The 26817-nt window shown below is 40.7% G+C and overlaps 1 protein-coding gene across 7 annotated transcripts in view; it reads right to left on the reverse strand.

The window, feature by feature from the left end:
• BMPER (BMP binding endothelial regulator) overlaps positions 1-26817 on the reverse strand; it is a 372292-nt gene that overhangs the window by 86870 nt on the left and 258605 nt on the right. For 6 of the 7 annotated variants that reach the window (XM_074198930.1, XM_074198928.1, XM_074198931.1 and 3 more), the window contains 3 exons: positions 26116-26161; positions 14169-14498; positions 4510-4846 (listed from right to left, as the gene is read on the reverse strand). In XM_074198930.1, coding sequence (XP_074055031.1) covers positions 4510-4846; positions 14169-14498; positions 26116-26161 — 713 coding nt within the window. The remainder of the gene's footprint in view (positions 1-4509; positions 4847-14168; positions 14499-26115; positions 26162-26817) is intronic. The other variant, XM_074198934.1, reaches the window with a different exon arrangement.

The following is a 26817-nucleotide window of genomic DNA, read 5'->3' on the forward strand; positions in this document are numbered from 1 at the left end:
ACTGAGTGGTCAAATTGTAAAAAATTAAACTTCCTCTCCCTGACCACATTCTCTTCCATCAATTTGGCAGAGTTTTAAATAGTTCTCTTTAGACATGTCTTCTTGCCCGTTATAACATAGGCTTCGCTTTTGTCTTTATGCTCCTAGCACCTAGCAGTGACTGCATATAGTAGGCGATTCATAAATGTTCATTAGCTCTCAGATAGAAAGCTTTTGATTGTGTTCCATGTGCCAGTTTGGGCATATAAAATACAAATGATTGTTCTCAGGAGATTATGAATCAAGTCTACAATAAACCTCAATCAGTAAGCGTTTATTATGGACCGAATGTTTGCTGGGCACTATTCTAGCGATACAAAGGGGCAAAAATGAGCTAGTCCCTGGTGTCAAGGTTCTGACTGGTTAATGATCAATAAAATGCATAGCACTAGTTTTCAAGAATGTATTATTTGGGTCCTGAAAACTACTGATAGGATTTTATAATCATTGGTCTGGAGCTGGAAGGGACCTCTGCTTTTACAGCTGAGGCAACTGAGGCCCAAGGATATTCAATGACTTTCCCCAGGTATTACAGGCAGTCAGAGATCTCTGATTTGAGTCAGGGCTCAAACACTCTTTGCTGTGGTCATTGAGATCTGGATTTAACAACAGTTACAACACTGGAAATCAGAAGTGACAATCTTTTTGATTTAAGAAGAACCTTCAATAAGAAGCTAACAGGCCAGAAGCCAAGCAATAATAATAAAGGTGAGAATGTGGAGAAGTGGGTCAAGAGGCTCCCTAGAAACAATGGCATGCAGCCTGGTTGCAGCCTGAAGGAAAAGTTTTCCAGCACCAAGACTTCTTTCATCCTGCCCCCTGCCAAGCATCTGCCTAGAGAAACAGAAGAAGACAACAATGCCCTCCCCCCGAGACAGCAGCCCCCACTTCCCCAGCCATATGTACTGAAGGGGCAGCCACACTCCAAAGGGAAGCAAGAGAAAGTTCTTCCCAAGAAGCATGTGGGAATCAGCTGGACCAGGGCAGCAATGGGACTTCCTTCCAGTAGAGTCTCACATATCGAAGCTCAGTTACCTTCTATGGGAACATGGAGCCAACAGATCTATTTCCCTATCCTATCCTGACAATGGTGGTACAGACACAAAGATTGGGGTGGGGGGGAAGTCTCGTTACTATGAACCCTAGCAGGGAACAATTGAAAAATTTGGAGTCAGGTTCGAATCCCATCTCCAATATTTACTACTTCTTTGACCATGTCGAACCAATCATTTAAGCCCCTCTAGTCCTCAGTTTCCCCATCTATAAAATGGAGGGGCTGAACTAGAGGGTCCCTAAGAGGGATCCTTTGCAATCTTTGATTCTTTAACCAAGCTAAGGAAAAAGTCAAGCTCCTTCCAAAAAGAAATCCAATTCCATCTCATTGCTGTGATTGATCACCTTGCCCACCCAAAGGACCTCGGATTTGCTCTGGTCAGAGCTGAAAGGGGAAGGAGCACCATTTTATTTCCTAGTGATTTTGTCACCAGTTTCTTTGCTGGAATATGCAAGCCAGTCCCCCCCAATGCTCCCATCCATTCTCCAATTCTGGGAGCATCATCAAATCCATGATGCCACGGTCACTTTCCAAAACAAAATACCCATCCCTGGTCTCTGCCACCTAAATATGTCCTCTCTTCCATCTGGAATCATCTACATCAGATAGGCTGGCTCTGTAGTCAGTAGGCCTGAATTCAAATCCAGTCTCAGACATGCACTATCAGTGTGACCCCAGGCAAGTCATTTGAGCTCTACTTACCTCAGTTTCTTCCACTATATAATAGGGATAATAATGATAATAATAATAATAATAATTCCCAGGGTTGGGCGAGGATCAGATGAGGTAACATTTGTGAAGTCTTTAGAACATAACAAATAAAAATAAATAATGCTTTTTTTCCCTTTTGCATTTGTATCTCCATTATTTGTTGGCTCATAGAAAGCACTTCATAAATGCTCTTCCATTCATTTATTCCCTGATTGGAATGTGTGTTAGACATGGGAAGGAGAAAGAGGAGGAGGAAAAAAAAGCAGAGAAGAAAAGAAGAAACGGTTCTTTAATTATTATACATTTGCAATCTCCTTTGATCCTCACAGCAACCCTTATCCCCATTTTACAGATGAGGAAATAGAAGACTAGCCCAGTCTCTCATAGCTATGTCTAGAGAAGGATTTAAATTCAATTCTTCCCAACTTCAAGCCCCGTAGTCTTACCCACTATGGTACCTCCCTACCTCTTGAAATCAGCCAATCAATAAACACTTATTAAGGGCCCATTCTGGGCCAGGCACTGTGCCTACTAAATGGCAGGGATACAAAAAGAGGCAAAAGATAGTTCCTGTTCTCAGATAGAGGACTAGATGTGGAACAGGAAAACCTGAGCTCAATTCCCACATTAGGTAGTTCAGTATTTGCATGACCCTGGGCATCCTGCAGAATCTCAGTTTCCCCAACTGTAAAATGGGGATAACAATGGCACCTACCTTCCAAGGTGCCATCTAATAGGGAAAAAAAGATCCATAGGAGAGGGAGGAGAAAGGAGGCTTTCAATTCTGTCTCAGTATCCCTAAGAGAGTGTATCAGAGTGTATGGCTAACTGTAGCCCCTGTCACAGTAATGGACACATAGGAGTGGAAGGATTAATTGAAGGAAAGGTGACTCTCGGCTTGATCCTATGCCTGGGCACCATACTTCCTTGCTCTCATCTCAGCCCTTGAAGGCAACCACAGGGATTTCATTTCCCACCTAGCATCCCATCTACCCAAGTGACTCATCCCCAAGGATCGTGAGCATGAAACGGCCCAGATTTCAACAGAGAGGGAGCGAGCTATCAGCATCCTGGTGGGGCTGAGGAGAAGGAAGTCATAGGAAGGGAGGGAATTCAAATCATAAGGGAAAAACAGAAGGAAACTCAGGCCCGGAGCCAAATAGCTTGGCAGATGTCGCCATGTTCAAGGCTCTGCGCTGACATGGGGAGGCTTTTTCCACTCTTCCTCATGCTGCCTTCATCGAATTTTATCTTTTATGTCAAGAGATCAAATAAAATGTTTAAAAAGGATCAGATTTAATGAGAACGAGGGGAAATAAACTGGTGCAATTAAAGTGTAAAAATAACCTCACTGCGGCTTCAGACCACAGGCGTTTTATAATTTTAAGGAAGGAGACATGAGCATAACTCAAGGGGCCTGCCTGAAGCACTCAAGCCTGTCTCCCCATGGTGGGGAGAGCTACAGGCAGCCAGAGGTGAAGAACCAACATATTGCTCCAGCCGGGAGGGACCCACAACTGGGTCAAATTAATTAGATTAATTTAGTTTCAACATTGATGCAAAGAAATCAAATCCTAGCTTTTTTGTTTTTAAATGATACTTAAAGATGATGAATACCCACCAATGGGTTATCAAGGAAGATAAGTTAAAACAGATACATAATTCCCAAGGATTCGCCATTCTTAATCAGTAATCACTTTTTTCCCTTTTCCCTTTTCTTCTAAGATGATTTCCCATTGAAACCTCTCATTTGCTCTTCATTTCAGCCAAACTAGTCTACTGCAGTGTTCTATACACAATGTCTCTCTCTGTTTCTATGCATAGGTTTCACCTGGAATATTCTCTCCTTAGCTAGGGGTCTAGAAATCCCTTCAAGTCTCAAGCAAGGTCTGTGGACTTTTCTAATCCTCCTCCCAAACAGAATCATCAATCTGGAGCTTTGGAGTCTCAGAAGGTATCAATCCAGCCCAATACTTTTATAATCAAGGAAGTCTGGGCCCAGAGAGGATGTGACTTGTTCAAGATCACATGAGATGTAAGTGTCAGAGGAGGGATTTGACCCCAGATCTTTTGACTCTATATTCAGAGCTCATGGGACCATGGTTGTTAAAGAACTTCTAGTAATATTATCTGTACCTCTTCAATCAGAGTAACCCAGATCTACCCTGAATATAATGAGAAAATGACATGGTATGATATAATCACTGTAAGAGAACATCATAAAGTAAATGGTACAATGCACCAGAATTCTATTGGATAAGCCCAGATACATCTTAGATCAAGTGTCTTTAACCTCTTCTGTGTCATCAGTCCCTGGGACAGACTGTTGAAGTCTACAGATTCCTTCTCAGAGTAATATTTTTAAATGGATAAAACAAAATTCAGAGGATTACACTAGAAACCAGCTACACTTAAATAAGGATGCAATTTTTCCAATCTAAATTCATGAACCCCCTGAAATCTCGGCACAGGATATATGAAGCTTGTTGTAAACAAAAGAAAACCTCAGACCATGTTAAGTCCATAAGGGTTATTTCTCTTGACTTCCCAATTTGGACACAAATCCAGGCTTGATCAAACCCAGATGGGCCCTGAGATATAAAGAGTTGTTGATCAGATACCCCCTTTTTATGAACCTTCTCCACATATGAGCTCATATTCCTTCTCCCTTTCCTCAATCTTCTCCCCTCCGAGGCCATACTTACCGATAGAACGTAGTGTAGTCTACAGTAGAATGACAGGGCTGGAACTCCCAGGCTTTGAGTTTCTGACATTCCCGGTGTGCTCGAAGCTTCACCTTCACTGTCCCTTGGCAAAGTTCTGGCACTGGCTTTCTCTGGGGCCGGTTGCAAAACTCATTTGACTCCACTCGCCAGGATTCAGCAAACTCATCCACATCAAACTTGAAGTTGCCATCTCCCCCAATTAAGTCATCCCGTTTGTGTCCGTTGTAATTGCCGCAAAGTCCACAGAGTTTCCCCTGCAGGTGGGGGGCAGCCATGACTTCCACAAAGCTGTCTCCATCCCAGGAGATTTCCAGACCTGGAAGGGAAGAGAACAAAAGTTCAATCTACCAGTTCCCAACTATGACAACCATTGCAGCCATATTTATTTGTCTTTGATAAGTGATCAATAGCTAATTCTTTCATAGGAGAGTCCAAGGGCCATCAAAATCCTTTTACTGTGTGGAAACCTAACTGTATTTAATAGTACATAAAATTAAATTGGGTCATTGTCTGGGTTGGGAAAGTTGGAGTTTTTACGATGCCCATAAAAATTCATTTTACTAGTATGTTTTTATTAAATTCGGTTCATATATTCATATTTTTCCTAAATCTACACCAGTTTAATTTGCTATTTATATCAATTTGACTCAACAAACATCATGTCATTACTCTGTCAAGAACTATCTCAGGAACTGGGGATTCAAGGACAAAAATGAGACAATCCTTGCCCTCAAGGAGAACCATCCTATTGAAAGGTCACAAAAAATACAGTTAAGTCAATCAGAATACATCTACTAAGTCATTTCAAAAAGCAGAGACAGTGAACCACTGGGAAGATTAAGAAAGATCTTGTATAGATGAGGAACCCAAGTCGGATCCTGGAGAAAGTCAAGGATAACAAGAGAGAGAGAGAGAGAGAGAGAGAGAGAGAGAGAGAGAGAGAGAGAGAGAGAGAGAGAGAGAGAAGGATGGAAGTCCAATCTAGGACTGCCACCATCATACCACCATCTTCATCCAATCTAAGAAAAATGACATGACCCAGAAGAAATAGTTCTGAAATTGGGGGCTTAAAGATCTGGATTCACATTTTAGTGTCTCAACTTATTAAGATTACTAAGGGCTAACTCAGTACAAGTCTCTGAGCCTTGATTTTCACATTTGCAAAATGAGAATAACATAGCTCACCAGTGTTAGGAGGGAAATTTTTTGTGCATCTTAAAAGTATTTTACATATATATGTGTGTGTGTGTGTGTGTGTGTGTGTGTGTGTGTGTCCCCAGTTAGAGCACAATTAGAATCCCTTGAAGGCAGGAATTGTTTCATGGTTGACTTTCTGTCAGAGCAGGGAGCATTATAGATGTTTATTAAATGTTGTTTATTATCGTGACTAAAGGAAATTCACTTAGCCTTTCTGTGTCTCGGTTTCCTCAATTAAAAAATGTGTATATCAATCAAGCTCCCTGATATGACTGTAATGAGAAAGTGTTTTTTGACTGTAAAACTTTCTATAAATGTATATTACTGTTATTATTAGTTCCCAGAATTTAGCTATGGTGTTTATCCAAATCACTTTGGGCTAGCTCCAAACTGAGAAAGGGGTGAGGGAAGGTTTTAGAATTTGATTCATGTTTTTCTAGAGTATCAAGTTTGCAAAATGCTCTCCTCACAACACCCTTGTGGGTTACATAGTGCAAGCATTATCTCCATTTTGCATTAGGGAAAGATTTCTAGACATGAATTTTCCCATGCTGACACGGTTAGTGTCTGAGGTAGCTTTCAAACCCATATCTCCTGACTTAATGACCGATTTTCTGTCCGCTATACCACGATAAACATAACATAAATCTCGGCTTTGAGTCTTAAGTACACAGACCCCAACTCTCAAGAGAAGGCCCGTACATAATGGAGAATGAGACTCTTTTAGCAAGTGATTATGGACAGAAAAGTGGTAGGCAGAATAGTATATGGAATATCTGTTCCCCATGTGCTTTTTAATGTTTGTTCCCTTGCCTAGTTAGGCTCCTAAAAAATTAAAGAAAAGTTTTTCATTCTGTCATAATTGGAGAACACAATGGGACCACTGAAAAGAATACCCCCAGGTCCCTTTTTGAAAGGTTTAAAACTGTTTCCCTGAAAGATCTGGATTTTGGCCACTCATCACAAATGGTTCATCTTCGAGGAGGGAAGACAAAAAAGATGGGTCTGTAAAAAGAAGAAAAGTCCTCCCTGGATATCAAATAGCCCCAGAGCTGACATATGGTTGCATCAACAGAGAGACAAGATCAATAAGAAGTCCCCCATTGGTAAGATTCCAAAAACCAGCCTCCCTAAACTTGGATGTCATCCAAAAGGAGAGAATGAGAGCCAAGTATCACTGATATATGGTTAGGACACTTCACGGCCACATCAAAGGGAGGGAAAGTAGAGACACCTGTCAAGGAAAGGGATTTGGAGAAAAGTCTGTGGCTTCTAGGCTGAATTTCTATAGAGACAAATGCAAAGAAGCCATGCAGAGGAGCAACAGGAAGGGATGCACATGGTGCAGAGGTAGGGACTGAAGGAAAAGTTGCGAACAAAACTTGAACACAAAATAGAGTTTCTTCAGCAACTTCATAGCAAAGTTCATCTGGGACTAATCAATCAATCAATATATAATCAATACTCAGCCTGCTCTGTTAGACATTGTCCTAGGAGCTAAGGAAGTAAAGGTTATGCCTGCAAGGAGCTTATATATTCTATTTGTGAAATGGTACTCATATTTGGGGAGTTGAGGCCAGGAAAGGAAGTTGTGGCCCAAGTCTGGAATTCTTAACCTTGGATCCATGATTTTTTTAAAAAATTATTTTGATGTCTATATTTCAACATAACTGATTTTCTTTGTAATCCTGTGTATTTTACATCATGCAGTTAAAAACATTTTCTGAGGACCCATTTGTAGATTTTCTTGGACTTCCAAAGGGGTCCATAAATACACAAAACATAAAGAGATGCTGGTCTAGGTAATTGCCAGGATTGCTAATAAAGCCATGGGATATTCAATTGTCACGAATAATATTGGTTTTAATTATTTTCCCCTGAGCAACAAGGGTGGGGGAGGGAGGCAGGGAATAGAGCAGTATTACATGAGCAGCTGCCGGGCAGATGGCAAGATGCCTATTCAAGCCAGGACCTAATGCCCTGAAGAAAGGCTATATAGGATCAAGATAAAGCATATTATGGGGGAATGAGGATAACTCGATAGAGAGAACTGAGATAATGAGGATAAAGTCATTCACACACCATTCTAGATATAGAAGACGGACAATATAAAGAAAGTTACTTTGCAATCTCTGATTAAGCATTCTTTGTTTTGGTGGGGAAGAGGGGGAGAGATCCAGATCTATAAATTCATTGCGATAGGAAATCTAGTATGGAAACTCCCTTCACTATGCAGATCAGTTATTCAACTTCCTTTACCACTTAAAATCTTGGAGTTGTCTGAGACATTGAGTCACAGGGTCAGTGTGTGTCAGAGGCAGGATTTGAACTCAGATATTCTTAGCTCCAAAACTAGCCTTCCAATCACTGTGCCATATTGCCTCACAGTTATTTAAGCTGAAAGAAAAGTAAGAAATATTTCAGTTTCTTAAGACACTAATTATCAAGAAGAAGAAAGTCTGACCTTTAGAGGGAGATGGCAGTAAGCCAAAGCAAAGAATGAGAGAAACCCTCCCAATGATAGCCCCCTTATATCTGATAGAATGAGGCAAAGAAAGATCCTATGGCTCAGTTCTCTGAGTTTTTGCCCGTGAAAGCTCTCTCAAAGATCAGCCAGCCTTTCCTAGTCAATTCAATTCATAGCATGTGCTATGAGCAATATGGGGTGGGGGGAGAATTAAATTCCAGACTTCAAAAGTTTACTTTCTGCTCTAAGGAAATAAATGAGTAAATAACAAATAATGCAAAGTTATGGTGGTTCTTGGGTAACCATGATTAACTAAAAGAATCCGGAAAGGTCTAATTGTAGGATGAGCCTCTTGAACTGGACATTTTGCACACCTGGAAAGACACATCTTAATCTTTGAAGCTCTTTGGATTTGATATTTGAAGATCCTGGCCGTGCTCTCTGTAGTTATGGCTCTTTCCTATCACCAAAGAATGGAATGCCTTTCAGAATGGGGAATGGAAAAGGACAAAGGGAGATAATACAGAGAAGGTCATCTTTCTGGCGATTTCATTTTTGCCTCTTGATCTTTTTGTCTACAGAAGGTTCGGTTCAAGTTGGCTACATATTTTATCAATCTTTCCCTTCCCTACATTTGTGGCATTTCCATTTCAACTTTCCCTGCTTATTTCATGGTGTAATATCTTCCTTTTGAGTACACTCATGGAAAGGTGATTATAATACTCAAAGGGGACAAGCTAATGAGCTGTAACTAAGGAAATAACCCTTCAATATGATGTCTTGAATGGCCATCCTCCTCAATGAAGCATTTTGGAAGCTCCTTGGAGGTTTATGGGCTGGCGGTTCTCTTTGCAGCTGGGATGAGTTCCCCTATTCTCCATCCTAGACCTTGGACTGAAATAACTGGCAGATGGCGAAGTTTAAAACTGAAGCATGTGTTCCATCTGCAGCTGTGAAGAGTGGCCACATTCCTTTTCGTGCATTCTGAGGTCTTCCAATTTCCTCTCCCCATCAGTGAACGCTTTGCCTTACTGTTCTCCACCTACTTATTCTATGGTGTTTGAAATCCTGGTCCTCAACCACAGGTGGGCACTGCTATTGTTCTGACTTTATTTCCTGTGTTGCTATCATTTGCTTGAAAGAATGGTAGATTTTCTTTAAAAAAATCACAGACACCCAAAGGTCTTAGAAGAGCTAGTCAGAATGACATTCTACATTCAGTCTAAGAATAGAAGGTCTTTAGGGGTGGCACAGTGGATAGAGCATCAGCCCCAGTCAACAGGACCTGAGTTCAAATCTGGCCTCAGGTACCTGATAGTTACTAGCTGCATGAGCCTGGGTAAGTCATTTAGCCCCATTGCCTTGCAAAAACCAAGGAGATAGATAGGAGTGAAGTGGGGCACTAACTAGCTTACTGGTTGATTGAAATGTTGAATAATGAAGCATACTTTCCAAAGGGCAATGGTCTAGGGGGACAGAATAGGGGACAGATTGTTAAATACAGCCACTTCCTTGGATCCTCATGGCTAATTATGTCTCTTTGTCCTAAAGGAAGATCCAACCTGAAGGAGGATGTTACGACCTGAGATAAAGTTGCAAGTCAGCAACAATTTCAGGGTTTGCTCCCTTGGAGTGGAGAGAGATAGATGGATAGTCAGAAAAAGAGAGAGAGACAGAGAGGACAGAGAGAGACAGAGAGAGAGAGAGAGAGAGAGAGAGAGAGAGAGAGAGAGAGAGAGAGAGAGAGAGAGAGAGAGAGAGAGAGAGAGAGAGAGAGAGAGAGAGAGAGAGAGAGAGAGAGAGAGAGAGAAAGAGAAACAGAGAGAGAGAAACAGAGAGAGAGAAACAGAGAGAGAGAGAGAGAGGTTTCTTTACTATTTTGCACCAGAGGTGGATATGATTCTGAAATTAACTATTTTATTAACTGAACTCCAAACCAAACCAATTCAGTCCATCTTAAGAAACAATACCTCCTTTGTACCAGCCTATGAAAGCTAAATAAAATAGCACCAACAATCAAACCAGATTTCCAACACCAAGAACAAGACATTCTCTTGGGGAGGGGGGCCCCAACATGTTTACTGAGAGAGAGCCCAAGTAGGAGGGGACTTGGAATAAGAGTTGACACCTGAGGGGAACCCCAAAAGGATTCTAAGAGGCAAAGATGAGGAGAAAATACATTCCAGACATATGGAAACAGCCTGGACACAGATATGGAGACAGTAAGTGCAAATCCATCTTTCTTAGCAAGAGTCAGTTCTTTTGGAAAGAACTGGTGAGGGGGTGTTAAACTGATGCTGAAAGGGGCATATTATATAAAAATGCTAAGACCTGCCAGGGTGAGAGGCTGGAAGTGTGGGCTATTTTTTTCCTCTCCTTCCCACCCCACTTCCCTCCCTCCCGAGGACTTTTGCCATTGTGGGTTATCAAGTCCCGGTCCAGTTGGGTTTCGGCCATCTCCGAGACCACCGTCCTCCTACCCAAAGCCCACAATGCAGGGCTAAGTCCCCAAGCCAGAGAGGCAGCAGGCACAGCATTCTTCCCCCTGCCTCCTCCACTCCCAGCTGCAAGGCCCATTTCAGCTGTTATTTTGAAATAATTGCTCTCTCATCTCGGACAATGATCAACCTTTGGCTATGAAATGAAAAACCCACAGAGCCCAAGAGAAACACTATGGCATTCTAAGCCAACAATAGGTGATGAAAACATTTGCAGAGGGTAAAGCTGAGGGGTTTGGCTCAGCCTGGGTAAAGAACACCATTGTTTGGAAATGGAATATTTTTCATTCAGAGAATAATCCCAAAGCACAGTTTAAGGCCCAATAGACTACGGGTTTTTTTGTTTTTTTTGTTTTTGCCCCAGGAAGTTGAAAACCTTGTGTTTCTCTCTTCAGGAAATTATTCAGCTGGGTATTATTAGGAGCTGTCCATAAATTATTGGCATTCTGTTAAGGGCTATTGAAGAAGAAAATAAAGGTCTGAGTTCGAGCCCAGGAATGTCTCTGCCTTTGCTTTATCTTCTTAGGGTGATCATGATCGATTTCTAGTTTGATAAGAGCCAATTCCTTTTCCTCATTTTACAGACTGAGTTCATCTCCTGGACTGCATTCATTCCATTCATCTTTCTTTGCCAGCTAACTCTGAGTAGACCAGAGCATCCCTAAGTCTCTGTGATCTTAAAGGATCCAGAATCCTTTTGTTCTGAGACATAGTCAACTTATAACTAGCAACAGTATTCAAATCCATCATACTCCGTTTGTGCCAAGAGAGGACTGTGGTTGAGTCCCTCATAACCATGGTCCTCTTGGATGGACCCTAACTTTGGTCTCCTCCAGAGAAAGAAGCTTATTTACAAAAGGGCTGGGTGGATTTAGAGTTGCAGGCTTTGGTTTCAAAACTCAACTCTCTGCTCCCTCATTCCTAGGTATTCCCTCAAGCAAGTCATTTTCCTACTCTCAGCCTCAGTTTCCTCAGAAATAAAAAGAAAGGGTCATGACTTGCTCACCCCTCCCAAGGTCCCCAACAGTCCTAAAACCTTTGATCGTCCAAGACCTACTTTTGCTAGAATTGTGTATCTCCTTCAGACTCAAACAAGTTTAGATTTTTTTTTAGATTTTTAGATTTAAATTTTTTTAGATTTTTTTTCCCCTGAAAATAAGGAGGCAGAGAATCAACCTAACTTCTTGTCTCTGGTCAGTGACAACTTACAAACTGAAATCTGCCTCCTTCCTTTTAGAAAGGGTTCCCCCCAAATCTTATTCAACATTCTCCTCCTCCTACACCAAAGGCCTCTTGGTCTCAATGGGCCTGATACACGATCATAATAAATGTCTCCATTTCTTCCCCTTGTTTATCCATGCTGGCATTCCATGGGCTCAAATCAGTTTATCAAAACAAACCTTTGGCCCTGAATTCAATATTAACATATTTCCCACCCAAGCCACAGAAGAAAGACAGAGGGTTGTTAAGAGCAATTCTTCACTAAAGTTCTACAGCCAGGGCTTCTTTGTGATCAGTGTAGTCCCCTTCATCAGTCAGGTGCAAAAGTAAAAATAAATGTGGGGAGAACCTACATTATCAGACATTCATCAGAACCACCCAGGGGGCCATTTTGTCCATCAAAGGAGAGGTAACTTTTAATGGAAATAATTTGCCTAATTTTGAACTCACTTCCTTGAAATAATATATATCTGCAGAGAATGGAGTGCTATTTATTCGACAAGCATCACCATGATCTAGCTGTGTAAAGACACACACTCATGGATATTATTCACATGGATGCATGCGTTTCCGTATATAGTGTATAGATCTAGATGGCATGGCTACAGGCACAGGCATAATGAGGACAGTTACTTAGCAGTCACAGCCAAAGGTACCAAATAGCCTGAAAAAATGACCTTCTCACAACTTGATGGCTACTGCAGAATACTGAGTTCTAGCCCAGGGGCAAAAGGAGGAAGTCAGTTTTCCTAAGGACTTTCTTTGTTTCCTGGGAAATAACTTCTCTGTTGGGAGAAACTAGTCAACAAAATGTGAATGCACCAAGAAACTCTGGTTTTAATGGCATAGGAACTTAGGCCACCAGTCCAGATTATGACCCACTTGACAGACTTGGGGAGTGATCTGAGTTCTAGGGTTGGATCAGTGACTTGCCCAAGGCCAGTTGGTTAAGGTTCAGAGGTAGGATTTGTACTTAAATTTTCCAAATCTGTCTGCCACACCAGGCTAACAACTTAGCAGTGAGCCTGCCAGGAAGAGTTTGGTATTCAATGTTTGCCCCCCTGCCCCAAGTGGACATACCAAAGAGAGGCTCCACGAGATGAAATTTTGAGAATGACCAGCAGAGTCATCTTCCAGAAGCCTAAGAGGAGTGAAGTGGGGGTCAAGGGCAAAAGCTTTTCACCTTAGAAAAAACAAGGCAGCAAACAGGACCCAAGGAAAGTCTCTGTGTGAGGGAAGCCCTGCTGCTGCTTCTCCTCCTTTTCTTTCTCTGTCTCTCTCTGTCTGTCTCTCTCTCTCTCTGTGTCTCTCTCTCTGTGTCTCTCTGTCTCTCTGTCTCTCTCTCGGTCTCTGTGTGTCTCTCTGTCTCTCTCTCTCTCTCTCTCTCTCTCTCTCTCTCTCTGTCTCTGTCTCTCTGTCTCTGTCTCTCTCTGTCTCTGTCTCTCTCTGTCTCTCTCTCCATCTGTCTCTCTCTCCATCTCTCTGTCTCTGTCTCTGTCTCTCTGTCTCTGTCTCTCTCTGTCTCTGTCTCTCTCTCTCTCTCTCTCTCTCCATCTGTCTGTCTCTCTCTCCATCTCTCTCTCTCTCTCTCTCACACACACACACACACGTCTCCCTGGCCTTCTTCCCACACATGGGTAGCAACTTCCCTAAACATGGATGCCAGTTGTCAAAGACAATGCCCGCCTAAGGGCACATCATAGGACCTGCTGCTATGCAAAGAGGCCTCCTCTGAACATCATGGGTTAATGAGAGACGGCGCTGCTATGGGGTTGTCTTGGCCTTCACAGAGAGGAGTTCTCAAGAGAGCATTCTTTTCTACAGATGTCAAAATACACATCAAAAGTTGGAAGAGGCGTGGACACTTCCAAGCTGGACAGCCCTCCTAGCCTAAAACAGCAATAGGACAGAAAGCCAGAGGAAAGAGGGAAGGACACACCACTTGCTGCTTTCACACCGAAAGTTAACCTGGTGGGGGGGAGGCCATGGAATAGAAGTCTGGTATGATTTGCAGTTGGTCCCAAGGCTTCCTCTCCAGGGGACAGGACCCCAAAGAGATTTGGCCAGGTTTCCCCATTCTCCCCTTTTCTTTGTGGTAGGAATGCTGCTGCACCAGCTGCCCTTGGACAAGCCTCACTTTGGGGCTCACCCAGAGAGTCCATCATGCATGGGTCCCTAGGCAAGGGCTGGTGCTACCCACAGCGGGATGGGATGGGGTAGACGGAGGATGGCTCTGGGCTGGCTCAGAAGCCCACCTGCTTTGGTCGTCACTTTCAGGAGGTAGCCATCCAGATCAATATGGAAGTGAGGAGTCTCACAGGGCAGAGCTATCCGGGTACCGTTCCATTTGACTGTGAGATGCTGCTGGAGGCTGATCGTACCACCACCGACCACAAGGTCCACAGCCTTGGTCCAAGAGAAGGACCGGGTCCGTCGGGCATCGTTCTTCACCAGCACCTGGAAGGGTGAGGCAGAGGAGGAGCAGTCTTTTGTCAAAACGTACTGACATGTTCCCTGAAAGTTAAATGTCCGTCCGTCAAAAGTGTTGTAGTGGGGGTCTCCAAATACAGTGCAAACGCCGGGCTCTGCAGGTGAGTGAGAAACAAAAGCAGGATAAAAACTAATTGAAGTATTTTTGTTTTAAAGTCATCTCAGAGATCATAGTAATAAAAATGGAAGCAGGAGGGTTGCCATCAAGAACCTGACATCCTCTGATACAGAGATCCTTTTCACAGCTTTGGAGCTGGAAGAGACATTGGGGACAATCTAATTCAATCCTCTAATTTTACAGTTGAGGAAATTGAGGCCCCCAAAGGAGTTAAGTGACTTAGAATCACAGAGTCAAGCTTAAAAGCTAGATGGCAACATGGAGATCATCTGGTTCATCAACCTCAATTTATAGATGGGGAAACCAAAGCCCAGACAGAGGCTACATAGATTTGGAACTGAAAAGGATCTTAGAAGCTCATTTCGATCCAGAGAGACTATTAAGCTGCAGAAAAAGGATCTGAATTCAGGTTCTGTGACTAAAACCTGCATCCTTAATGGTTTGTCCTTCCAGTGGACTCTAAATTAGACACAGTTTGGGGTGGGGTGTGTGTGTGGTCTTTCTTTTTGGTTGATGGATATTTGTTATGTGTTTCCCAATATCCTCTCTTGTTTATACACTGCCTATACTTTGACTATCTTACTACAGGAGATATAGACACTGTTTATCAACAAAAAGGGGAGAAGAAATGATCCCTTAGAGAAGAGTGCCTCAGCTCATTTCTTTCCACTTAACTAATGTTGGGCATGTTCATAATGGAAGACTGGGGACTCTCTTTGCAATAGTACAAAGATAAGAGGCTGTTTGCAGAGGTTTTCCCTCAGCTACTTCCTACTTCTTTTGAAGATTCTTCTATTCAGGAACTAATAAGTTTCTCTTCTGGCAAAAACCAAATCCCAGAGAAGGTTACTCTTTTCCAAACACCCCCAAACAAACCCACTGCCACTTTCTCTAAGTGGGAATATCTGAATTGAAATCAAGATAAACTTGAACCTTTTAGAAATTTAAGAAATTTTACTTTGCTATTGGAAGTCTGTCCTGATTAGGTCATATAATGTGCAGCAGGAAAAATGTTAGGTCTCTGGATGTGACCTGGGAAGATGTCAGGGGTGGGTGTGAGGGTGGAAAGAGTACTATCTATTGAATCAGAACTCTTGAGTTCAAATCTTACCTCTGATACTTAATACTTATGGGATCTGGGGCAAGTCGCATCACCTAGACCTCAATTTCTCCCTCTGCTATATGAGGGTGCTGGTCTAAATGATGCCTGAGGCTCCTTTTAGTTTCTACAACTCAATGTTGGACATCTGGCAGCTTTCTGCATTCATTCTCTCAACCTGTTTCCATGACACAGAGGATCCCTTCCAAGGCTGTGATCCTGTAACAGGACCCTCAACTTCCCCATCTGTAAAATGTAGGCATTACTTACACAAGGGACCCCACAGAGTCAGCATGAGGTCAGTGCTTTCTAACATGTGAAGGCCCAAACAAATGTGTGCAATTATTACAGTTCAGAAAAGGAGCCAGCTGTCATTTCTTAAACTTTATCCCCCTCCTGCTGTCTTTTATCTTTGCTTTCTAGGCAGCAAAGGATGACTAATGAGGAAATCATAGATAAGAATTAGCCCAAATAATGATAAGATCTGAGCTCCTCCATCAAAAGAGCTATTTGTTTTCTGTACCAGCAAGAGTCAAGAATCAAAGGGAGCAGTCCATAGACATCTTGGGCTTGTCTCCTTTTCTTTGCCTAAGTGAATAGTGAAGAGTCAAGACATGGAAAAGACGCCCTTTGAAGCCCTGCCACCCTAAATGATAGCTGGGATGGCATCGAAAGGAAATATTTGCTTTTAATTTCCAACGTGTTATATAAAGAGATGCTGTCTTATGTTGTATCACATCGGATCACACCATATGGCAATTTGCTTAAATCCAGTAATATCTACATGTATGTATATACCCACACATATACATTTGGGATTCGAGAAGTTAAAATCTGATCCACAATCTGTTTTCTTTGTAAAGATGTCACTTTTGAAATAAGCTTTTAAAGAAGAAAAGAAAGGAAGGAGGATGCATAGGAGAAAGAGAATGTGAATTGCATTTGGAAGACCTAATTTGGGGGGGGGTGTTCAAGTCTATAACTGAAAGATTTAATCTCTTTGGGCCTCAGTTTTCCAACTTGAAAAATGATGGCCTCCAAGGTCCCTTCTAACACCAAAATCTATGAGCCTATGGAGTAACCTGAAGGATTTGGGTTCATTTGAATCCATAAATGCCCCCCAAAAAAATTCCAATATATATGACCAGAAAGAAATAATTAGATGTATTTTATCAGGGCACTTACAGCATAAGAATTCCTCTCCCAACTTTGCTCTTCTGTACTTTCCCAATTTCTTCCTCTGTGCTGTTTTCTGATTTTCCTCTCCTCCTAAGTTATTTATCACAGTTATAGACATAGAATTGGAAGAGACTGGGAGGACCCCAAAACCAACCTCTTCACCAACAGGTGAGAAAACGAGAGATCCAAAGAATGTAAGTGATTTGCCCAAAGTCATCGAATAACTAAGTTTTTCTCAGGCACGATTTGAACTTCAACCTTCCTGATTCCACATCCAATCAATGGGTTGACTGGATTACTAAGTGATTAAGCAATGGCTTTTGGATCCTGAAACAGAAAGATCCCAACTCAAATACAATTTAGAGATAATTTCCACAATTAAGGGCTACTTTCCAGGCCTAGCTCTAAAATATAGGTTTCTTTAAGTCCCACTCTAAGTAAATCTTTGACTGACATCCCACTGTTGTCTTTTGAACAGAGTCAACAAGTCCTTTTATGTTCTAGTCAGTTGTCAAGACTTGGGACTGGTGCCAAGAGCCAGGGTTTGGACCCATTTCAAGGATCCTGACTTCCACCAGCTCAGAAAGAAAAATCTAGAACCTTCTCAAATTTCCCAAGTCAACCTAAAGGGCAGGTCTGGGGATGGGGGTGGGGAGAAGGGGGAAAAGAAGAAATTCTTTCTTAACCAATTAAAGAGGTTAAGTAAATCTTAGCCTTCTGAAATGATTTTTTTCCTTTTTTCCTTTCCTGAACAATCCTCACAGTCGATATCTCGCCTTTAGGAGAGAAGGCAGAGTACAATGGATTCAGAATGCTTTATAGGTTCGTTTTGCTTAGACTTTTTTGGTTGTTGTTATAAAGGAGAGTTCAAAGTGCAGTTTATTGGAATAGACAGCAGTATAAAAATTTTTTTAAATGTATCTATCAAAACAAATAACCAGATAAACAAACCAGTTAAATAAGTTATTCTGTGTTTACATATATATGTGTGTGTTTACTAAAGAATTTGTCACGCCACTTCCCCTCTCCTCATAAAAAAAAAAAAATTAACATCTCCAGGTAGCCTAGACAACCTGGAATGTGACAACTATTCTAGGCAAGAATGAGAATGATGAAAGAAGACCTCCAAGACCTTAAATAATGGTTTGCTGGCTTTTGTGATATTTTTTGATATTATTTTTGTTCACAAATACATGGTATAAAAATACTTTATTTTCCAATTAAATAATTAGCATTTTTCTTTTTCTTTTCAGGTTTTGGCAAGGCAAATGGGGTTAAGTGGCTTGCCCAGGGCCACACAGCTAGGTAATTATTAAGTATCTGAGTCCAGATTTGAACTCAGGTAGCTCTATCCACTGTGCCACCTAGCCGCCCCTATAATTAGCATTTTTTAAAGAAAAAGAGCAAAAATGGTACTTTTACATTTTTTATGAGGCAAAGAGAGTCTTTATCCTAAAACTGCTAAGAAAGTTTTAAACTAGTGTCACGGATAGATAATAATATGAAAATGGAAGCAAAAAAAATTGGCAAGTAGAAAAAAACATTCCATCCATAGGGTCATACTTTTATCTTAATCAATAGCAGTTGACATTCTTGCTTGATGTTCTGACCAAAAGTTAGAACAGCAAAAGACAGAAGCAGAAAAAATGTTCTTAGAAACTGGAAGGGGAAAGTGGGTCCTTTAGACACCATAAAAACTTGAGAGAAATTCTATAAAAGATGGTGACAACAAGTGACCATAAGGAAACATATGCATGAGGACCAGATCAAAAGGTAGAGAAAACCAAATGACTAATGAACCTGTTTACAGAAAGATAATTAAGAATAGACAATAGAGGTCTATATTCCTTCAATGGTTTTTCCTTTAGGACTTGAGGAGAAAGATCACCAGAACTTTTCCTAATTTTAGTTAGAGAGGGCAGAGCTGTCATTAGGATGTAAGCTCTGAGATGACAAGAATGATTTAGGTTTTGTCTTTGGAGTCATATAGTGAGTGCTTGGAAAACCACAAATTAAACTAAATTATACTTTCATTGTTGTGAAGAATTCATCTCTCCACTCCCAAATATTTAATTATTTTCTTGGCATCTAAAGATCTGTCTATTATACATAATAAAAGAAAAGAACATGTAGGTTAATGTATTAATCAAAGAGAAAAGTTTAGGGTATAAATATGCCTTTTTCTGTGTGTGTGGAGGAGTGAAAGAGAAAGACAGAGAGTAAGAGAGAGAAAGAAAGAGAAGAAAGGTCAGAAGGAAGGATATCGAGAGATGCAAGTGCTTGGTGGGGGGGGGGTGATTTACATCTCTCAATGTTATTTTTTTAAGAACATCCAGTGAAGCAAACTCCACTTCCAGATTCCCATATTCGAGCCATCCTTCATCTTGAACCCCAGACTCTTTCAGGCTTACTTGAAGTGAGTTAGTTCAAATCAGTAAGCATTCAAATCAAAATGAGGGCAAGAGATAAAAATACCTCATTTGTAAATGGGAAGCAATTTTTACATATTCTTTTAAACAATTGGTAGAAGGTAGTATCCACAAACTATGCTTGTTGAAGTGAATGTCTGTTGAATTGGATTAAATCTAGAATCATAAGGATCATAAGAATCATAAGGAGAAATAGATACTGATTGACTAAAGGCAACATTTCCAGTTTTTCATAAAGTTCTATCAGTAGAAACGTTGGTTTTGTAATTAACTGTCTTTGAGCAAAAAAAGAAAGTTGGTCTTTCAGCTCTTAAGTCTATCTAATCTCACTTTTAGACCTACTTCTTCTGGGTAAGGAGGTGGAGAAATTCTGGAGCAGAATGTCCTATACACTGTATCAGATGGCTTTTACTTCACAGGTTCATATTTGAAGAAGGATTATTGAGGATATTTCCTACAATGACCATGATGTAAGATAAGAGGACAACAATACAATTATTTTTTAAAATATTTAAAGACATCTTTGGTCTTTATTCAAATACGCCACCATATTGATCAGTAACTTTGGCAATATGGTAACAAAAAAAGTCTTGAGGAAATATAGAAACATAGAATTTCAGATTTGGAAAGGTCCCCAGTAGTCATGGAATACAACCCATTTTCTTTTTTAGGTTTTTGCAAGGCAAATGGGGTTAAGTGGCTTGCCCAAGGCCACACAGCTAGGTCATTATGAAGTGTCTGAGACTGGATTTGAACCCAGGTACTCCTGACTCCAGGGCTGGTGCTTTATCCACTATACCACCTAGCCGCCCCAACCCATTTCTAAAAAAAAAAAAAAAAAAAAAAAATAGGCCCTTCTTTCTACCCTATTCCCCCCAAGTGAGAATACAGCTTCTACTTTAAGACTTTCATTACCTCCTAAGGCGGCTCATTCTCATCCAGGTAGCCACCATTGTTGAGGAGCTGTCCAACGTCCCATTTAAATCTGCCTCTCTTTTGGATGAAGAGCTCACTACCTTCAGAGGCAATCTGATCTACATCGGGATAATTCTCATCAAGATTTTTTTATCTGTTACATTAAATCTAAACTCTTTCATTACAATATTCATCCATACGCTTCTGGTTCTACCTGGGGGAGGTGGGGCAGCAGAACAAACCTTCCTCAGATCAATAACTTTATAAAAAAAGCCTTCTAGCAAAAATTTTTCATGAAGACTAAGGAACTGGATGCCTTTTTCATACCCTATAGCTGACTCCAATTTTTTTTTTAATTTTCATAGCATCTAAAAGACCTACTGCATTTCACTCGTCTCCAAATTATCTGATTTTTAGGTGATATCCCCCTGGAAAATGTAAGCAACTGGTATCCCTGTAGCCCCATGCCTGTGACACTGCAGAGTGGGTAAATACAGATCACTAGGGACTTGGCAAATAAGTCTGGAGTTCAGAAGAGTTTTGTAGGGGGCCACATAATCAGAAGTAGAATATTAATTTAGACTATTTCCCCAGCCCTCCCCATTATCCTATACTGCCCTTCCTTACACACAGTGGGTGCTACATAAATGATTGGTGCATTGATTGATGACTACAGGTCCCTGAAGAAAGACTTTCATAGGAATCACTGTGTTGATCATTGTAAAAGCAGACAGGCTAGTAGTCAACCAAACAGATGGCATTAGGACAAAATAGTGATCTCTAATTAGTCTCCTCCTCCTCACTCTGAATCCTGGATGACTAAAGTCTCTATTCAGTCCTTGCACAGCAGAGATTCTTAACTCAACCTCTAAATTTCCTTCCTTTTATGTCTATTAGCCTCATTCAACACAGTTCATTGTGTTTTCAGAGATAAGCAATCTCCATATCACACTGAATATTTTTCCAATTTATGTCATTCAAGATTCTTCCTCAAATTTGGCCCAGAAGACCTTGTTTCATGGCACACTCACTTCATGATAAATAAAACAATTTTACTTTCTCACTCCTAAACCTACTGTTTAATTAGAGAAAATGGCATGCTCCCACCATAGGGATCCACTAGAATGCTGCCAAAATCAACTCTGAATAGAGAGATGGAGGCGAGCATTGGGCCTGGGATCAATCAGCTCCCATAAATGAGGGGCATGTTGGTCATCCAACTCTACCTCCAGGATCTTCCTGTTCACTCTTACCTTCTCACCAACTCACACCAAGCCTGTTAGATTCATCCTGGAGAATATGGGCTCTACTGTCTTTTCTTTTTTTTAATTATGTATTTCTAACACTTTCCCACTGCTTGATATGTGTTGAATGCTTACAAAATCCAGTGTTTTTTTAAAAGGGGAAGAAGTTGGATTAGATATTGTAGATTTAGAGTTAGAAGCTAAATTAAAGGTCATTTATTTTCCCTTGTTTATCAGTGGAAAAACAAGTCTAAATAGTTTAAGTGACCAAGAGTCAGCTGAGAGTTGAATCCAGTTCCCTGACTCTATTTTTATAGTCTCAAAGTAGGGTAGCATTATGCTGAAGTCAGGGAGGCCTGAGTTCAAATCCGACTTCAGACATCTACTAACTGTATGGCCCTGGGCAAGATATTTCCTCTATGTCTTCCTCAGTTTCATCATCTATAAAATAGAGTAGTAACAACATCCACCACATATGATGTAAGATAACAAGCCATAAAGTATCATAGGAATATGTTTATTATCATTACAATTATTACTATTACTATTATTATTATTAGCTTTCCACTGTCTCGTGCTTTCTTCTCTGACCTCAAGATTCTCATCCCACTCAAGGCCTTACCATCTATATGACTTGACATGGCAGGTCTGGTCACCTGGAATTTCCACAGAAATTCTCTCTTTTATTTTCTTGGTACCTATGACTTCCTCTCAACATTAATGAGGATTAAAGGAACAATCATTTATTAAATGCCTACTGTGTTCCAAACACCTTTACAAACATTATCTCATTTGATCATCACAACCCTGGGAGGTAGATGTTATTATCTTCATTTTAAAATGAGAAAACTGAGGCAGATGGGCTGAAGTGACTTGCCCAGGGTCACGCAGCTAGTAAGTATCTGAGAGAGGCAGATTTGAATTCAGGTCTTCCTGACTCCAAATCTAGTACTCAATGCATTGTGGTTCTCTCTAGCAATTTGTACATGAGTTTACTTTAGCACTATGCACATTTATCCAAGGTAATCCTAGAGACCCAGTTTTGTTTGGGATTTTGAGTGAAAATCCACCAAAGCTCAGTACACAGTTCTTGGCACATCTTCAGGATCCTTAAACCAAACTCTGGCCAGACAGCCATTTCTTTTATCAGATGAGCAAGCCAGCAACCATCCATCAAGAACCTACTATGTGCTGGGTGGATACTGGATTCTCCTATGGTTGCTGCAAATCAGTTCTGTAACTAATTTGTACTCAAACATTCCAGCATACAAATGGCATGCAATGCCATCAATGAGGAGATTTCAGGAGAAAGAGACCTTATTCTGGAGCAGGAGGACACAGATTCAAATCTGCCTGTGCCTTTCTTTGAATGACCTTGGGTAAGTCTTTTCCCATCTCTTGAGTTTCAATGGAGGGGGTTGAACTAACTAGGTTCCAAGTTTCCTACCAACTCCAGAGTTGGGGCCCACTGTTCCACCAAGGATAGTCAAAAGATATTTATTACGTACCTACTGTGTGCTTATACACTGTGCTAAGCTAACTATATGTACCTATCAGGTGAGATTCTTGTCTATATTCTCTCCTAAATTTGTCAAAGGGGGATCTGCTCAATGAGTTGGGGGGTCTTTCCCACTTTTTCTTGCTACTTCAAGGATATTGAAGGGCCTATCCATCAATCATCCCTCAGAGTGAGGGGACTCACTCATTTTTCCTATTATACGAAGAAGTTAGGTGAACTTCTCTACGGAATGGACCTGAGAAAGAAAGGTTCTTGAGTGTCACCAGTTTGGCTGGGTTCAGGTATCCTGGTCAGGTTCTGGCTCTACCCTATCCTAATATGCAGCAAAATAACATTTAGTTCTAACTAAAACTAAACAACTGCAGGCACTACAGGTGACCTTCCTTGGCTCAGAAAGGCCCTTGGCTCCTTGCCACATGACATTGCTTATCCAGAGTGGGAGGTTCTCAGGTGGAACGGTATCCCTTGGAAACAGCGTGGTCCTACCAAAAATGTCTAAGATATAATTGAATCACTTCTTTGAGCTGTGAAGAGAGAGCTGGCCTTCTACTCAAGAAGGTCAGAATTCAAGTTCCAACATTATTTGTGCCTGAGTAAATGACTGAATGTCTCTAAGGGGCAGAACAGGTACAATCTTGATACAAAAACTCCTTCTACTAGTGAAATCACAGTCAGTTCTATGATTGAAATAAGAAAAATTTTAGAAAGACAACAATGAAGAAACTATTCCAGTATGAATTTGGTTGTCTGTGTTGAAAAAGAAAAAAAAGGGGGTGTGAAGGTTGGGAGAAAGATGCAACGGGATCAGAAGATGGCCGTGGGGTCAAGAAAACAACTCTCTCCATCATGAACCAATTTATTGAGGACACTTTCTACCAGTAATGTGACTGAGAGCTCCTTGAGAGCAGAACTGCTTTGTAATTATTGGTTTTGTTTGTATTGTTTTTACTTTGTCTTTCTTGTCTTTCTCTGAAGAATGCCTTATTGGGTGGTATGGAATTAGACCTTTCCTTGTTGTGGTACCAGGAAATCCTAATTAGTAAAATTCTCTCTACCAAAGCATCCTTGCAACTTTCCATCTTAAAGAGATATCTATCTGCAGCACCCAGAGGGAAGGTGACTTGCCCAGGAACACTCAGCTATTATGTGTTAGATGTAGAACTTTTACCTAGGTCTTCTTAACTTTGAGGTCAACTCTCTATTTACTCTGCTATTCACACCTAATTATGCAGCAAATAAATTCTCTGACATCCAATTGTATCACTTATTCTTAAAAGAACTGTTTAGGGTGGCTAGGTGGCACAGTGGATAGAGCACTGGCCCTGGAGTCAGGGGAACCTGAGTTCAAATCTGACCTCAGACACTTGATTGCCTAGCTGTGTGACCTTGGGCAAGTCACTTAACCCCATTGCCTTGCAAAAAAAACCCCTTCAAAAACAAAAACAAAACAAAAAGAACTGTTCATCCCTTGAGTGATTCTATTGGGATGAGTGAATCTTAAAATGGCAAATCATCAGGATTTTTATCAAGAAAACCCCAAATGCAGTCACAAAGAGTAGATGATACATTGATAGAGATACATTGGTAGAGAGAGCTTTCTCTTTGTTCATAACATTAGATTTGCTCCATGTCAGTTAAATTTGCTGACTTTTTTTTCATTATTATTAAGGGATGGTTTCTAGGCAGGAGCAGAGGATAGGGATATATTGGGAAATGTAGCTGATATAAAAACAAAAGATCTCATTTTTTAAATTCCACGCAGTCATGTATATGTGAGTATACATATAAATGTGCTATAAAGTAAAAAATTGCTAATTAATTAGTAAAAATGTTCTCTCCTTCAGGCAAATATTTATAAGACCTGCATATGATTATATCACTCTGATAGAAAAGAAATACATTTCATTAATTCTCAAACCAAAGAGAGAAAACTACCCTCAGGTCATGAAGTCCTAAATCCCAACTCATTGAGTCTGGGACCCTGGGCAAGATCTTTTAATGGCTCCCCCAGTCAAATCTCTATGACAATAAACCAGTTTAAATTTTTTTTTAAATAAACCAGTTATTGATCTAAAATGCTAGAGTCTTCTTAGCTGAAAATTTCCCAAAGCAATAAAATCTCAGGTGTGGTAGTGGGGAAGGAAATATAGTCAGCCCATTGCCCACACATATATGGTCCATAAGTTACCACTCATGAGAACAGCTGATTAAGTAGGGTCTTTCAAAATCTTTAGGAGAAGGATTATTGTTAGATAAAGGTAATAAACACCTCTCTGTTTAAGTGTAAATTAGTACCTTTGACCTTAAATTAGCATCAAAGTCAAGTTCTAAAGAGGATTTGCCATGTTTGTTATATTTTTTTGGGGGGGGAGGTAGGTTGTTTTTTATCCTAAAAGAAGACTAGTATAATATCTGTATAAATGACATCTCTTTTTCAAAGGATTCTAGGGAGACATTCAAGCTCAAACTACATTTGGATGGGCTTGATCTCTCCAAATGCCAATAGATATGCTTACCTACAAGGGGGCCGTCGTATTTCTGCAAAACTTAGATATGTCTGTGTATAGTGGAAGAGAGTAATAATGGGAAGTCCAATGTCTGGAGCAGAGTCAAGGATTCTTATGGTGAATTGGTCTTTTTTAGACAAAGTTACCCATACAGGAAGTAAAAAACTGTCAGACCAAAGACCCATTTCCTATCAGTAGAGGGTTTTGCCTTTGGCAAAGGCAGTCCTTCATACTTTAGTGAAAAAGACAGTGGGAATGCAGAGAAGAAGGAGGGTCTGCAGCTGTCAGACTTCCCTTCTGGATTATTCATGAAGTCGACTTTCACTAGGTATTATTATCAGAGCTTACCAGCTGCAAAAGTTGTTAACACTTAAAATGGAGGATCAGATCCAGTTCAGTTAAAAGTGCATCAGAAGAGGTCTCTACCATCTCCTGTAGGGATGGTTGCCATTGGGCTGGTTTAACTGGACTTCTTGGGGAGGGGGAAACAACAAATTGACTGTCATTCACTGAGTAGGGAAGCAGGATGGTTTGACTTTTATTCCCCCCAAACAAAAGAATGGAGATAAAACTAAATGATAAAACCCAAGGTATTGGAAAAGGAAACCTCTCCCCCACCCCCCATCCCACAGATATCTCCAGACTGAAACAATAATGGTGACAATATAACTTTTTTTGGTAAAAAGGAAAGAACTTACTCACTTTCAGTGCAAATAGGACAGCATCCCTTTCTATTCAGGATTTTACCCTAATGAGAAAGAAAAGAAAACATTCATTTTAATAAACAGATTATTTTTCTAAGAACTAGTATCTATACAATTCAAAGTTTACAAAATGTTTTATATGCCTTTTCTCAAGGATCTTCATGATAACCATGGAAGGAAAGTGTAAAATCACCCTTTTACAGCTAGGGAAACTAAGGCTCAAAGCTTTTGTGACTTGTTAAGATCACAAAGCTAGGTGTCCTCTGAGGCAGGATCTGAAACCAGGTCTTCAGGATTCCAGTTCTAGAATGATTCTGGTAAAAACAAGTGAGAATGATGCCTTGTAAAGCATACCCCTCAATAAAATAAACGTAATCGTACAACTCATGCCTCCAATTATGTGGCTGTTTGTGTGATCCGCTTTGATACTGAAGGAGTAGTAGTAGTAGTAGTAGTAGTAGTAGTAGTATCTGAAACCTCATTACAGTTGACATATTGCCTCTCTTACAAGTGACTGTTTTGCACTAACAGTAACTTCCTGTCTTTTCTCAAGGAAAAACAAAGACGGGGATATTTTCCTAAGCAGCACAATCATCAAAAGCAATTAAACACAATTTCTTCAAGATGAGGAGCTGCTCTTAAGGTCCCTAGAGGCAGCAAAAGACACAGAGATGACACTGGATTATGAATCCAGCTGACA

The sequence above is a fragment of the Macrotis lagotis genome, chromosome 8 (genome assembly GCF_037893015.1).
Source record: "Macrotis lagotis isolate mMagLag1 chromosome 8, bilby.v1.9.chrom.fasta, whole genome shotgun sequence".
In the NCBI taxonomy this organism is placed as follows: Eukaryota; Metazoa; Chordata; class Mammalia; order Peramelemorphia; family Peramelidae; genus Macrotis; species Macrotis lagotis.